The following is a 16560-nucleotide window of genomic DNA, read 5'->3' as shown; positions in this document are numbered from 1 at the left end:
TCCTCTTCTGTCTGCCCTGGGACAAATAATGCGTGGGACCTCCTCCCTTTTGCAGCATCCCTGAATTTGAGAGAAATACCTCAAAGTCTTTTCCTGAGTTTTTGGCATTCCTGAGGGAAGTACACTCAGTCCAGTGAAATGTTTCCACAACTATATTCAGAAAACCTGGGGGCTAGATGTACTTTACACACACCTTTCAGTGCTTAGGGACGGAAGAGTGGGATCAGAATATTCCTTCCCTAAAGCCAGAGTCACTATGGAACCCAAGGAAAGGCAAGATGTTCAAGGCCTCTTCCGGTACGTTTTTTAATTCTCTGTCGGTGTCCAAGAAGACCTACATCTCCCTATGTTCTCCCAATATAGCTATACTTGTGTCTCCATCATCCTGCACTTCCTCATCATGCTAGTAGAGGCCTCACTGAGCATGAGATAAGGGAGAGATTCCTTAAAACAGATAGAAGAAATCTTTGGATAGTGGTCACAGTGACCTTTCCTACCCCCAGTTTACTTCCTACTCCTAGTTTAATCTGCCCCTGGGGAGTAAACCATTAACCTAAGCCTACCCAAGACATGACTAGGCAAAAAAAAAAAAAATTACTGCCACCAAAATTCTCTAGCTTCCCTTAGTTCACAGCAAGAGTCTTTACTTAGGTCCCAACCCTGCTTTCTTACCTAAGATAAAGAGAGGCACCATGGGACCTTAATGCAATGCCTCACCCTGACCAGCCCAGCTGACTCCTTTGAGAGTGACCAGAGAGGTTCTCCAGAAAATCCTTCCCTGCTCTCTGTCTCCTATGTGCTTCTGACAGGTAGGCCCCCTGTTCACCCCATCTGCTTTCACTTTTGCTCATACTGTACAGTACTCAACAGAAAGCTATAATCACTGGAAAAAAAAAGCTTCTGATGCTTCTCTCACACTGGAACAAGTTCTGAGCCAAAGACAGAGTCAGAAAAGCTAAGGATTATGTTAACAGAAAAGGAGAGAGTACATAAACTTGATGATGTAAGGCATCCAAAAAACATGAGGTGGATTGAGATCAGACTGTGGAAAACCTTGATTGTCAGGCTTAGATTTTATACAACAGATAATGAGGAAACTTAAAAGTTTGTAATCAGCAGGATGACATGACCAGCCTTTTTTTGTTTTTAATCAGAATTATTAATGTAGCATGGTGTGTGGGAGAGATATTGGAAGGGGTGAAATTTTAGAATCTGTTTTTAAAAAGATGGCAGTTAAACTGATTAGGAGATTACTGCAATTGTCCAGTAGCAAAGATGAATAAGGAGGGGAGTAGAAAGAAAGGGACAGATTAAAGAGACAATGTGGAGGTGGAACCAAGAGAACTTGGAAACTGATTGGATATGAGGCAGAAGACAGGGAGAAGAGACAGATGACTTCAAGGTTTTAAGCACAGATAAATTGGAAGATTATGGTAACCAAAACAATAAAAATTAGGTAGAGGCGCAGGTTTTAAAGGGAAAGTAATTTTAGGCATGCTGAATATAAGATAGCAATGTTGCACCTAAGAGGAAACATTTAAGAAGAATTTAGGGTTGAATGTCTATACCATGAGTAATTATATATAGAAATACAGTTAAAGCCATGGAAATTTGACTCTATTTTCTTAGCAATGAGGAGCCACTCAAAGTTTTTAAGCAGGAGGTTGACATGATCTAATCTAAAATTAAAAAAATTAGTCTGGCACATAAGGTCAAATAGTACAATATATTATTAAAGGGATTGTTAGCAAATACTTAGGGAAGTGGCAATCATTAAAAGTAAGAAAAAAGTTTATTAAAAATAGATGATGCTATATTACATTTCCTTTTTAAACATTATTAAGGAGAAGTTGTAGAAAGAGTAAACTTGGATTTTAATAAGATATTTTACAAAGTGTCTCATTGTCTGCCTTGTGGTAGAATTGGAGAAACGTGGGCGAGATGACAATATAATTAGAGGAACTGTTTGAATTATCATACCCAAAAAACAGAATTAATGAAACAATGTCAACCTAGAGAGAGGTCTCTTGTAGAAAATTCTGGGCATTTCCCTTCATCCTATTCTCTTCAAATCAAGATATATGATTAAGATATTGAAGTACAGATGGAATGCTTATCAAATTTTCAAATGACATAAAGTTGGGAGTGATACATTGGCTGACCAAGATCTAAAAAAAGATTTAAAGCAGGATAGAATGATGTCCTGTATCTAATAATGTGAAATTGAATACAGATGAAGAAACAGAGACACTCACTCATTGCTGGGAGAATTGCAAACTGGTGATATCCAATCTGTCAGTCCTCTGCAAAAGTTACAAAAATATTCACACCCTTTAAAAGAGTTATCAGAAAGGAAAAAAAGAGTTATCTGTTCACAGAGATGTATAGCAGTATTATTTGGATTTATAAAAAAAGCTGGAATCAACCTAAATGTACAATAAAATGGGAACAGGCAAATAAATTATGGTATATTGATGTAACCGGATATTGTTATACAATTACAATTAGGAAGTATGGGGAACCTTATCCATCCCTTTTTACTATGTTCTCTGGCATTCTTGACACCCCCCATTCCCTGCCCCCCTTCCCACCTCTAATCACTGGCCTTTTTCTTTCACACTCTTTCCACCTATTGTCTGTCACTGAGATCTGGCTCTCCTCTGAAGATCACTAACTATCTTTTCCAGCACTGGCTATACCTTCTCTTACCACCCCTCAATGTAGTAATCATGGAGGGGCAGTTGAATACTCTCTACTTGTCACTGTCATTTCAGACTTTTACTTAATCTCCTTCAGTCAGCAAACTTTCCTCTGTTGAGGTATGGTAAAGTAAAAATTTTCTATTCAAATCATAGCAACTTAGCACACGAACCCCACCTGCCTCTGCCCCACCAGCTCATTCTACTTTTCTCTAGCAGTCTGGCACATTTTATCATTTTCCTCTCCTCTGCCAGCTCCTGCCTTTATATTGTTATTCAGCCATTTTTAGTTATGTTCGACTCTTTGTGACCCCATTGTGGGTTTTCTTGACAAAAATACTGGAGTATTTTTTGCCATTTCCTTCTCCAGCTCATTTTACAGGTGAGGAAACTGAGGCAAAGACGGTTAAGTCACTTGCCCAGTGTCACACAGCTATAAGTGTCTGAGACCAGATATGAACTCATGGAGATAAGTCTTCCTGATTCCAAGCCCAGTGCTCTATCTACTACTGCCTCACCTAGCTACTCAATTTCACCTCTACTCCCTACGAAATAAACTCCAGCGGCTTCTTTTTGCTTCTAAGATAAAATATAAACTCTTCTGTCATTTAAATTTCTGTACAACCTGATTTTCCAAATTATCTAATCTTACACATTGCTCCTTGTCACACATTCTTTTGTCCAGTCATTCTGGCATACTCTTGCCTCTCGTGTGTGATGTGCTATCTTCTCTCTCCCATTTGCACTGGCTGTTCCTATACCTGGAATACTCTCTCCTCTCATTTCTTCATCTTGGAATCTCCTTGATTTACTTCAAGACTCAGCTCAATCAGCACCATCTACCTGAACCCTTTCCTGGTCATCTTAGATACTGGGGCCCTCTCTACCAACACCTGTTGCTGTTCAGTTGTTTTTGATTGTGTCTAATTCTCTGTGATCCCATTTGGGGTTTTATTGGCAAAGACGCTGGAGTGGTTTGCCATTTCCTTCTCCAGCTTATTTTACAGATGAGGAAACTGAGGCAAACAGGGTTAAGTGACTTGCTCAGGGACACTAGTAAGTGTCTGAGGCCAGATTTAAACTCAGGAAGATTCTTCCTGACTACTACCTTGTGTTAATCTTGTGTATAAAATATATATATATATATATTTATATATGTACATGTGTTCATCCCCATGATAACGTGCCAAACTGATAGAAAAAAGTAGAATGACCTGGGGGGTCCAGGGCAGGGGTAGGGGGGAGGTTGTGGGGATGAGGTAGGATTCATGTGCTACAGTTACTATGAACTGGATGGAAAATTTTATTTTACTGTACCTCAAAGGAGTGTTTTAAGTTCATACCCTCAGCATTTTCAAGGCCTCCTCAACCTTCCTCACCTCACATATTCAGTCAGTTGCCAAATCTTGCTGTTTCTACATTCACAGCATCTCTCATGTCTTCCCCTTCTCTCTACTCACAAAGATACCACCTTAGTTGTGGCTCATCACATAATGATAATAACAACAACAACAACAACAACTAGCATTAATATAGTGTTTCAAAGGTTTGCAGCTGTCTTACAAATAGTATCTCATTTTATCTTACAACAACCATGGGAGGTGCTATTATCACCTTATTATACAAATGAAGAAACTGAGGCAGTGAGAGACTAAATGACTTATTCAGGGTCACATAGCTAAGTAAACATGGGAGGCTGGATTTGAATTCAGTTCTTCCTAACTCCAGGTCCAACACTCTCTCCAATATGCTCATCTCCTGCCAAAATTATTGCATCAATCTCCTAATTGATCTCCCTGCCCAAGCCTCTTCCCACTCTAATCAATCCACCGTACTGCTGCCAAAATATTATCCTTAAATATATATCTGACAATATCCCTTTCTACCTCAATAATTCCAGTGGTTTTCTAATGTGTCTATGATCAAACAAAAATGCCTCTATTTAGCTTTTAAGTCCTGCTAAACCTTGACCCAACCTATCATTCCAAACTTAGTTGTGCTAAGCTCTTATTTCCCTTTCTAATTCTTTTCTTTCATAACTCTCTTTTCTTTCCAATTTTTTTTTGCTCTAGTGTTCTCATTTAATTTCATTTTTTGTTTGTTTGTTTGGGTTTTTTTTTTTTGTGAGGCAACTGGGGTTAAGTGATTTGCCCAGATTCACACAGCTATAAGTGTTATGTGTCTGAGGCCAGATTTGAACTCAGGCCCTCCTGACTCCAGGCCTGGTGCTCTTTCCACTCTCATTTAATTTCTAAAGACATTTTTCACTCTTAAAACAAACAAACAAACCCTTTCCTTCATCTCTTCCAGAAGTTCTAGTTGAATTTGTGTGCAAACTAATGTTTTTTGTTGAGGCTTTGCTTGTGGCTGTTTCATTCTTTTCTTCTAGACTATAGGTTTGAGTGTCCCTGTTGCCACAATAGCTTTTTATGGCAGGATTCTTTTTTTTTGTTTGCTCATATTTCCAAGCTTTCTTCCTGACTTTGGACTTTATGTTAGGGCTAGGCTCTTTGCACTTCTCAAGGGAAGGTCTGCTACTCCTTTCTTGGGGTACCAGGAAAGGAGGAAAGGAATAAGAATTTATATGTTGACTGCTGTGTGCCTGGCCCTGTGCTAAGCGCTTTTCAAATATCATCTCATTTGATCTTTACAACAATCCTGTGAGGTAGGTGCTGTTATTATCCCCATTTTACAGTTGAGCAACCTGAGGCAAACAGAAGTGAAATGACTTGCCCAGAGTTTCATAGCTTGTCAGTGTCTGAGGCTGGATTATAATGTAGGTCCGCCTGACTCCAGGCCCACAGCTCTACCCACTGTACTGCTTTTAAGGATTTCAGGCACATCTCAGACTGCAGACCTGAAAACTTTCAATGCTTCCATAGTTGTCTGATCCAGGAGGAAGCTGGATTTCTGCTCTCTGACCTGAGTTTTAGTCGGAGCAATAGGACTGTGGGCTTGCCCTGGTTGGAGTTCCAGCAGACTTCCCTGTTAGGTTCAGCCACTACCAGCCAGCTGGTTCAGAATGATACTTCTGCAGGTTCCACTCTGGTCTGGGATTCTTGTCCTGTTCATTCTGCTATCAGCTTCACATTGGGCTAGAAGTTGGAACTTTGTTCTGGCTCCCCTTCCAGGTCCACATCCAGGTCCAAACCACATAGCTGTTGCTCGCTTTTGAATTTCCTCTTTGCTTGGTATATAGTAAAGGGCCAGGAACCTTTCCTTACTCTAGATTGTCTTTCCCTTGGCAAAGATCCCCTCCTTAGTCCACCTTGGATCTATGACTGAACTGGATAGTGAATCAGTCGATCAGTTAGTCAATAATTATTTATATACTATGAGCCAGACTTGATACTCAGCACTAGGGATACAAAAAAAAAAAAGTCCCTGCCCTCAAGGATTTCAATGAAAACAAATATACAAAAACAAGGATAAACTGGAAAAAATTAATAGGGAAATGGCATTCAAATTAAGAGGGAGAAGATGTAGATTTTAGATGAGACTTGAAGGAAGCCATGCAAACCAGCAGGCAGAGATGAAGAGGGAGGGAGAGCATTTCAGGTATGGGGGAAAACCAGGTTAAGAGATGGAATGTCTTACTTGAACAATAGCAGCAAGCAGGCCAATGTTACTGAAATATAGAGTTTGTGGGAAGTTTAAGGTATAAGAAGACTGAAACGGGGGTGGAGGGCGATGGTTATGAAGGGCTTTGAATGACAAATAGAGAATTTTGTATTTGAACCTGGAGGCAAAAGGAAGCCTCTAGACTTTATTGAGTATGGCAGTTAGGTAGGTCACAGCAGTGCTTTAGGAAAATCACTTTGATGGCAGAATGGAGGATGGATGGAGTAAGGAGAGATGTGTGACAGACAGACCAACCAGCAGGCTACTGCAGTAGTCTAAATGTAAAGTGATGAAGGTCTTCTGTTTGAACCTATTCCTGCACACTGTACAAGTTTAGGAACCTCTATGCTAGATCTGGGACCTCTTCTTGTCCTGTTATGCAGACTCTCCCTGAGCCAGAATGTTCTACATGGCCTATTCCTGGCTAAAGCCCATCCCCAGTGTCCACAGACTTTTTCATCTTTCTCCTGATGTCAACCTTTCCCAATTAGGATTCAGTCAGCTTCATTTTCTAGATATATGTGGAGAAGTTGGGGGAGGGGGAAGCTCACAGAACTTCTTCCTACTCTGCCATTTAGGCTCTGATACTTGCAACATGACCAGCTCATCTTTTTCGTACATAAACTTCTTTGATGACATCCCTTACTTCACTCTTGATATCTATTTTCAGTTCTTCAGAGATTATGTTTCATGGCTCATAGTCATATAATGTCAGGATAAATACTGATATTAAAAGGATGGCTATTTGTTTCTGGGAGGCACTTGGTATTTTTAAAGGAGTTTTGCAATCTCCCAAAGGAGATATATAGCAATATATCACATATATCATCAATATATCAATATAGCATGCTATTTTCTTATTTAATTCTGGATACAAAACTCATTGTCTCTCAAACTGCATGCCATTATCTGTACAATAAGCCCTCCTTAACCACTTGTTATTTTTGTGAGGATTGTTAGATCAAAGTGTTTTGAGTGGATATGGACCTCACTTAGGAGTTTCTGTAAATCTAGGGTGACTGAACAATGTCATGCAAAAACAGGAGCATCTGGAGGACCTTACCATCCATAGATAATCCCTTTTCAATATGGATTCTGTGGGGGACAACTTTTATAACAGTAGTGAATAACTCTGGTGAAGATTTATGTCCCTGTTTCATGCCTATTAGTGAGTGATCAGACAGTTGTCTAGAGGCTTATATGTGTTGCTGTACCTTTGAAGGAATCTTAAATTATTTTGATGTCTGCATGGGAGATGCCTGTTGGACAAGTGCCTTTAAGGTAGTCTTTTATATTAGCAAACTAAATGCTGTTTAGAGGTCAAACATATTAAATAAAATAATCTTTCAGAAATAAGATATTTTTAAAAATGAATAGTAATGACTACAAAGTCATATTCTTATACTTTAAAAAATAATAGCACAAATACAAGATAGAAGAGGAATAAATTGAAAGCAGTTCATTTAAAAAAAAAAGACATGGAGATTTTAGTCTACTCCAATCTCAGTGAATCAACAATGTGATAGAGTAGATAAAGGCTACTGCAGTCTTAGGCAGAATTAATAGAAGTGCAGCATTCAGAATGAGGAAAACAATTAACATATGACTGGAGAAGTATAGATTTAGAGCTCAAAGAGACTTTGGAGGCTATCGAGTTCAATTCCCTCATTCTACAAATAAGGAATCTGAGTATTAGAAATATAAAGTAATTTTGTCCGGAATGATAAAAGTCATAACAGAAGTGGTACTGGAACCCAGGTTTTCTGGACTCTCATCCAGTGTTCTTTCAACTGTTTCATGCTGCAACTTCTATGTCCTAAGCTTTGCTTAGATCAGTCATCAGATACCCGGCTCAGTTCTGAGTTCTAATGTTTGTTTAAGAGAAACCAACAAACTGGAATGTGTTCAGAGGCTAGAAACTAAGATGGGGAGAGGACAAGGGAAGCCTGATATATGAGAATTAGATGGAAGACCTTGGGATATTTACTCAGAAGGAGAGAAGGTAGCTTAAGAAGGAGGTAGGAAAAATGTGATAACAGTCATCAGTTATTTGGAGAAATGTCTAATTAAAGAGGGAATGAAATTGTTTTTTGTGGCCCCAAGGGACAGGAGTAGGAACAAGAAGAAGTAGCAGAAAGACAGATTAGGAAATGTAAGGGAAAAACTTCCTAACAATTAAGAGTTGTTGTCCCAAAGTGGAGTGATCTGAGTTGAGAGGTAATTAATTCTCATTATTGTAAGGCACCAAACTGAGGATTTGTTATTATGGAAAATATTATTGTTTAGGTACAGTTTGGACAAGATGACCTTTGAGGTTCCTGCAACTAACTGAATTCTAAGATGATGAGATCACCAAGAAGGAAATATATTGAAGGAACAGAGGTAAACTTTTGCAAATATTTACATATAGAGAGGGCAAAAGAAGGAAGAGAAGGAGGCAGATGGGATGAAGAAGAAATACTCAGAGAAGTAGAAAGAGAGCCATAAGAATGTAGTCTCACAAAGGACATACAGAATATATCAAGAGGAAGAAAGTGATCAACAATGTAAAATGGTATAGGAAAGTTAAAGAGAATGTGAACTATGAAAAGGCCATTGAATTTGTCAAGGAGAAAGTCAGTGGTTACTTAAAAAAGGGCAGTTTCAAGAATGTGAGAGGGACAGAAACAAGAATGTAAGAGGTTAAAAAAAAATGTAAGAGGTTGAAGAAAAAAGGACTGGTGAGATAAAGGCAAGTAATGCAGAATATTTTTTCAAGAACTTTGACAATTAAAGGCAAAGAGATAGAATCATAGTCTGAGTAATAAAAGGGCCAAAAGAAGGGTTTTGTTGTATAGGGAGACTTCAGCATGTTTGTAACATGTCAAACAATGCATGATTTAACCCTCCATAATATTAAATAAAAGTGGCCCATTTTCATCAAGTCATTTTGAAGAGTGCCTCCTATCTAATAAAAGGAATTCCAATACTTCTTATTAGGCATCTTATTCTGTCAGCAATGGTAGAACAAAAAGTTTAACTAATGACTTACTTTGGAACTGAACTGATATCTTTTGTAGTACTGGGCAGCTTTCCTAAAACGAGCTCCATAATCCGCTCATCTGTAGTTGAGTTAAGGTCTTCATCAGGTGGGATTTCTGTTATAATTTCTGCCACTTGATCCACTGATGGGGGGAGGAGGGGGAGAGAAATATAAATTATATATACTTACATAATATACATAAAAAACAAAAAAAACCCAAATAATTTGTAAAAATAACACAATTTATTTGGCAAAATATTTGAAACAAACTAAGAAATGTTTATAAAAAGCACACTAAAATCATGTGATAATTAGAGTAAGTCTGGATTAAAACAAAACAAAACGAAACACTCAAGGTCAAATTAGTCATCTTGCAGAATCCTGATAGTATGAAATGCAAGAAAGCAAAATTAAGTTCTTGCCTTCAAAATGGTTATGTGTTTATGGTGATCATAATGAATCAGAGTAGCTCACATTTATCTAGTGCTTTTTTAAAGCTTAGAAAGTCTTTTCCTTATAACAACTTTATAAATAATATAATTATTATATATATTTTTAAATATGAATAAATTGGAACTCTGAGAGTCTTGTGAATTTTCCATGATCATGATCCTAATATCTCAGGTCCTTATAAATTTAGGCCTTCTAACTTCAAATTCAGTGTTCTTTCACCATACCAAGCTGCCATAAAGGTAAATTACATTTTAAATCCTTAAGAATAAAACCAAAACACCAAGAAATTATTTTTTTCATAAGTGCCATAATTCATTATGACCTTAGGTACATAAATTACAATGAATGTGTTTTTTAAAGGTTGAAATATTCCAAATCTTTCTTCTCAAAGCTACCAAAAATAATTTCAAATGTATATTCCAGTAAAATCTTTGAGTTTTACATATACCTAAATGTGTATAAAGATGATTAATAAAAATCTGTAGCTAAGTAGTTTTGATGTTTTAAAAATGTTCAAAATTAGGAAATATATGGTAATAGAAACTGGAATAGATAATATAACTTTCAAACCTTATTGTAGATACTAGTTTTGATCTTCTCCCCAAGTTAACATTAGGAAAATCATTAAATGTTATAGACTCATAGAACCACAGTATCAGAGATTTTGTGAAAAGTAAATTTTATTATGTTTCTCTTTCTTTATACTCATCTTCTTTTCTGATACATGAAAGAGTACCATCACATAACAGGCTACACAAAGAAGAAGCCAGAGGATTAGGTAATGTGCAAGCTGGAAAATCAACTCCTAAGAAGCACATTGGTTGAATATGCTAGAAAAAGCTTTGGTGGAAAGTTTCAGAAACTGTGGAATTTATGTAGAAAAAAAATAATCTAATTAGGCTGTTGAGCTTGAATTTGGTAAACAGAAGGCCACTGGTCTCATTTTAAGAGATTTCAAAACCATAAGATGAACAATAAAATCTAATTTTATTAGACACCATTAAGATACATATTTTCTTGGCTCTAATCACCTCACATATAGGAAGCTGAAATGCCAGTGGGAAGAATCCTGGATTTGGTGTCAGCAGAGATTTTTGTAGTTCGAACCCTGGCTCTGACAGCTGCAAGAGCAAGACTATTAACCAGTCATTTAAAAGTCTCCAAACCTCAGTTTTCTTCTTTGTAAAATAACCATAATACTTCTACTACTTGCTACACAGTACTGCTATAAAGAACGTGCTTTGTAAGACAAACTTATAGAAGAAATGTGTTGTTTGTTATTATCACCTGTGCTTTTTTTTTTTTGAGTGAGGCAATTGGGGTTAAGTGACTTGCCCAGAGTCACACAGCTAGTGAGTATTATGTGTCTGAGGCCACATTTGAACTCAGGTCCTCCTGATTCCAGAGCTGGTGCTCTATTCATTGTGCTATCTAGCTGCTCCATCACCTGCACTTTTGCAATGATCTCAAGACTCCAGTCTTTATCCACTCTGATCACCCTATACAACAATGCCAGAATAATCTTTTTAAAAATACTGCCTTATATACATCACTAAGGACCTCAGTTGTTTGTTTGTTTGTTTTTATCTGTCAAATGAAAGCACGGATTAAATTCTTTCTCTGAAGTTCTTTTCATCTTTAAGGTCTCTGATCCCAAGAAATGAGACTCTACCAATGATCAAATTGGCAGCCATTTCCTAGGGATCAGTGCCACTCACCCGCTGGTTCCTTCTCTTCAATGATGACAAGAGGTTGTTCACCTTTTGAAGTTTTGTTTTTATTACCTCTTCGGGGCTTTTTCTTTGGTTCTCTGTTGGCACTGCCACTTTCAGAAACAACAGGTGTATCCTTAGGAAGTACCTCTATTTCTTTATCTGGAGCTATTTCATTATGGCTGGCTGGAGGCATGCCTTTGATTTGTTCCAGATGACTCAATACATGTTCTATAAAAAGAGAGAAACAAGCAGGAAATACTGGGTATTTCAATAGAGTTAGACTAGGTGATTTCTAAAGTCTCTTCTAATGTTAAAATTCTTTATATGTGCAAACATATACATGTTATTCTACCATTATTCCCTCTCATGTTGTTATTAGCTTGGAAGATCACTCTTTGTTTTTTTTTTCCCAAGAAGCAGCATACTACATAGTAGAAAAACTTGAAGTCAGGAGACCTAGGTTTCAATTTTGTCTGAGACAAGCACGAGTTTTGTGACCCTCCTTACTGGACCATTATTGGACTGGATGACTTCAACATCCTCTTACAGCTCTAAAGCTGATTCTGTGAGGTCGCTCAAAATTTCAGAGACTCAGTTTTGTAAAAGGAGGATAAAATAGTTTTTCTACTCACAGAGCTATTGTTGGGAAAGTGTTTCATAAACCTTAAACAACTACATAAATGTGATTTATTACTGCTATATTGTTATTATAGAAAAAGTTATGCCCTTCACAAAACACTATGATTACTTCTAAAAAAGTCACACATATATCAAGGTGAATTCTCCTTCATGAGAAACAAATGGTTTCCATAAGCTTGCAACCCCCGCTATTGCAACTTATAGAACTTCAAGGACTTTCTAACATAGTTGGACTTTTTCATATGTCATCTCCCCTTCAGATGTTGTTAGAGGGTAAGCAGTTGCAGAGAAGGAACTGATTAGTCTTTTCTGTTTGTATCCCCAGCACTTAGCACAATGTTTGGCACACGGTAAGTACTTAATAATTGCTTTTTTAGTCATTCATTCATTTGTGAAATTTTTTAAAAGTTGCTTTACTTGTTTTAAATATGATCCATTATGCTAATTTTTTTCCTGATGTTGAACCATCCTTGAATGCTCAATATAAATCCAACTTGATCATAATGAATGATTTCTTAAATTACTGTTTTGTTAGTTTTGAATCAATATTGATTAATGATATCCACGACAGTTTTCCTTTGCTTTATCCTTCCTTAGCTTAGGTATTAGAACAATATTTGCCTCTTAAAAAGGAGTTAGGTATAGTGCTCTCTTTCTCAACTTTTTGAGAATAATTGGAATACCAATGTATTAGTTCGTTTTTTTTTAAGAGTTTGATACAATTGTCCTATGAATCAATCCATCAGGTCCAGGAGATTGTTTTCTGGTAGTTCCTTTACAACAGTCCGTTCTATTTCCTTTTCAGATACTGAATTATTTAAGATCCCCATTTGATCTTCTGTTCAAGTATTTTTTGTTTTGCTTTGTTTTGCTTTTTGGTGAGACAATCTGGGTTAAGTGACTTGCCCAGGGTCACACAGCTAATAAGTATCAAGCGTCCATTTCAAGTACTTTTGAAGGTAACATTTCTTTTATGTTCTCAGTTTTGTTAACATATAACTGCATAGCAGGTTCTGATAATTTTTTATTTCTTATGGTTTTCTTGTAACTTTACCATGTTCATTTGCTATTTTGGTGATTTGTGTTTCTGTCCTCTTCTTTTTAATCAAATTTATTAAAGATTTATCAATCTTGTTAGTATTTTCAAGGAACCAGCTTTCAATTTTGTTAATAGCTTCTGAAGTATTTATTTCCAGTTTATCTGCTTCTCCCCTAATTTCCAATCTCTCTCTCTCTCTTTTTGTGCTTTTTTTAGGCTAGTTAAGTTGCTAGTTTTTTCAATATATATTCAAGTCATTATGTGCTATTTTGTTAATACATGTTTGTAAACAGATACTACTTTTCCTCATAGGGCTCTTTTAGCTTCAACTCAGAAATTCTGACATTGTTTTAGCATTGTCATGTTTCACATATGTTTTTAAAAAATTAATATTTAATTTTTCTTCCAATTACATGTGAAAACAATTTTTAACATTGTTTTTTTAATTTTGAGTTCCAAATTCTCTCCCTCCCTAAATTCCTCCACTCTCTCCTCATTAAAAAGGCAAGCAATCTGATACAGCAAATCATATTTTCAAGTTAGTCATGATGTCAAGAAAAATACAGACAAAAGAGTAAAACAAGAAAAATAAAGAAAAGGTACGATTCGAACTACATTCATACCCCATCAGTTCTTTCTCTGGAGATGGGTAACACTTTTTATCAAAAGTCCTTTAGAACTGTCTTGGATCACTGTATTTCTGAGAAAAGCTAAGTCTATCACAGTTGATTGTCACATAATATTGTTGTTACTGTATATAATGTTCTCCTGGTTCTGCTCATTTCACTTTGCAGCAGTTCAGCTACGTCTTTCCAGTTTTTTCTGAGAGCATCCTGTTCATCATTTCTTATAGCACAATAGTATTCCATCACAATTATATACAACAACTTGTTCAGCCATTCCCCAACTGATGAACATCCCTTCAATTACCAATCCGTTGACATCACTAAAAAAAACTGCTATGTTTTTGTGCAAATATGTCATTTTCCTTTTTGTTTTTTATCTCTTTGGGATACAGACCTACTAGTGGTATTGCTCAATCAAAGGGTAGGTATGCATGGTTTTATAGCACTTTGGGCGTAGTTCCAAATTGATCTACAGAATTGTTGAATCAGTATACAACTTCACCAACAGTATATTAGTGTCTCAATTTTCCCACATCCCTCCAATATCTGTCATTTTCCTTTTCATATTAGCCAATCTGATAGGTATGGGGTGGTAGCTCAGAGTTGTTTTAATTTGTATTTCTCTAATCAATAGTGATTTAGAGCATTTTTCATATGACTACAGATCGCTTTTATTACTTTGTCTGAAAATTGCTTGCTCATAGCCTTTGACCATTTATCAGTTGAGGAATGGTTCTTATTACTATAAATTCGATTCAGTTCTCTGTGTATTTGAGAAATGAGGTCTTTAGGGGCAGCTAGGTGGCACAGTGGATAGAGCACCGGCCCTGTATTCAGGAGGACCTGAGTTCAAATCTGGCCTCAGACACATAACACTTACTAGCTGTGTGACTCTGGGCAAGTCACTTAACCACATTGCCTAACCAAAAAATAAATAAATAAAGATAAAAATAAAAATAAGTGAAAAAGGAAGTGGTCAGAAATGAGGTCTTTATCAGAGAAACCTGCTATGAAATTTTTTCACAGTTATGATTACTACGTATTTTTCCTCCATTCTATTTCCCCCTCCTGTTTATCCTACTCTCTCTCATTTCACCATGTCTGTTCTCAGGTGTTTTGCTTCTTACTTCTACCTCCCCCATTGCTTTCTATTAGCCTACACACAGCTCCCCTTCCCCCCTGCCTTCATCCCCTTTCCCTACGGTAAGATAGATTTCTATACCCAACTGAATATGTATGCTATTCCCCCGCTGAGCCGATTCTGACGAGAGTAAGGTTCACACACTCCCTCTCCCCTGCCTCCACCATCTTACAATCTACTGTAAAATCTGTTTCACACCTCTTTTTTGTTAAATAATTTACCCCATTTTATCCTCTCCCTTTCCCCTTCTCCCACTGCATTCCTCTTTTTTCACCCCTTAATTTTATTTTTTTGTTTTAGATTATCATCCTATCATATTTAACTCACACTCTTGCCCTCTGTCTATGCAGACTCCTAACTGATCTAATAAGGAGAATGCGTTTAGGAGATACAAGTATCATTTTCCCGCAGGAATATAAACAGTTCAATCTCATTGAATCCCTTATGGTTTCTTTCCTGTTTATCTTTTTATCCTTCTCTTGTGTCTTATATTTGAAAGTCAAATTTTCTATTCAGCTTTGGTCTTTTCATCAAGAATGCTTGAGAGTCCTCTATTTCATTTAATATCAATTTTTTTCCCTTGAAGGACTATTCTCAGTTTTGCTGAGCAGGTGATTCTTGGTTGAAATCCCAGCTCTTTCCACTCCAATATCATATTCTAAACTATCATATCTGAAACTGCTAAGTCTTGTGTTTTTCTGACTGTGGCTCCACATATCTGAATTGTTTCTTTTTGGCTGCTTGCAATATTTTCTCCTTGACTTGGGAACTCTAGAGTTTGGCTATAATATTCCTAGGAGCTTTCAACTGGGGATTTCTTTCAGGAGGTAATCAGTGGATTCTTTTAATTTCCATTTTATCCTTTGGTTCTAGAATATCAGGACTGTTTTCCTTGATAATTTCTTGAAAGATGACATCTAAGCTCTTTTTTGGATAATGGCTTTCAGGAAGTCTAATAATTCTTAAATTATCTCTACTGGATTTATTTTCCAGGTCAGTTATTTATCCAATGAGATGTTTCACATTTTCTTCTATCTTTTTTGGGGGGGGGGGGGCTAGGCATGGGATAAAGTGACTTGCCCAGGGTCACACAGCTAGTAAGTGCTATGTGTCTGAGGCCAGATTTGAACTCAGGTCCCCCCTGAATCCAGGGCCAGCACTCTATCCACTGCGCCACCTAGCTGCCCCAATTTTTTTAATTCATTGATTTTGTTTTATTTTTTTTTTTGATGTCTCATGGAGTCATTAGCTTCCACCTGTCCAATTCTAATTTTTAAGGAATTATGTTCTTCAGTGAGCTTTTGTACCTCCTTTTCCATTTGGCCAATTCTCCTTTGTAATGAGTTCTTTTCTTCATTGGATTTTTGTACCTCTTTTTTCAATTTGATTAATTCTGATTTTCAAAGCATTCTTTTCTTCACTGGATTTTTGTGCCTCTTTTACCATTTGGCCTATTCTGTCTGTTTTTTAAGGGGTTATTTTCTTCAGTATTTTTTGTGTCTCCTTTATGAAGGTGTTGACTTTTGTTCACTTCCTTGCATCACTCTCATTTCTCTTCCCAGTTTTTCCTCTAATTCTCTTACTTGATTTTTAAAATCCTTTTTT

General features: G+C 36.8%; 1 protein-coding gene across 3 annotated transcripts in view; it reads right to left on the bottom strand.

Annotated features, from left to right (window-relative positions):
- The window catches only part of PRDM15 (PR/SET domain 15), a 178280-nt gene that overhangs the window by 76918 nt on the left and 84802 nt on the right, over positions 1-16560 (bottom strand). For 2 of the 3 annotated variants that reach the window (XR_013482842.1, XM_078146478.1), the window contains exons 6-8: positions 11514-11738; positions 9352-9484; positions 2256-2303 (exon numbers count right to left, since the gene is read on the bottom strand). Coding sequence is in view for 2 of the 3 variants with exons in the window: in XM_078146478.1 (XP_078002604.1) it covers positions 2256-2303; positions 9352-9484; positions 11514-11738 (406 nt within the window). In the remaining variant the exon portion in view is untranslated. The remainder of the gene's footprint in view (positions 1-2255; positions 2304-9351; positions 9485-11513; positions 11739-16560) is intronic. The other variant, XM_020976245.2, reaches the window with a different exon arrangement.

This window comes from Phascolarctos cinereus, unplaced genomic scaffold (assembly GCF_003287225.1).
Source record: "Phascolarctos cinereus isolate Bilbo 61053 unplaced genomic scaffold, phaCin_HiC Scaffold_726;HRSCAF=1367, whole genome shotgun sequence".
Classification (NCBI taxonomy): domain Eukaryota; kingdom Metazoa; phylum Chordata; class Mammalia; order Diprotodontia; family Phascolarctidae; genus Phascolarctos; species Phascolarctos cinereus.
Note: the sequence above shows the minus strand (reverse complement) of the source record. Positions and strands in the feature narration are given on the sequence as shown.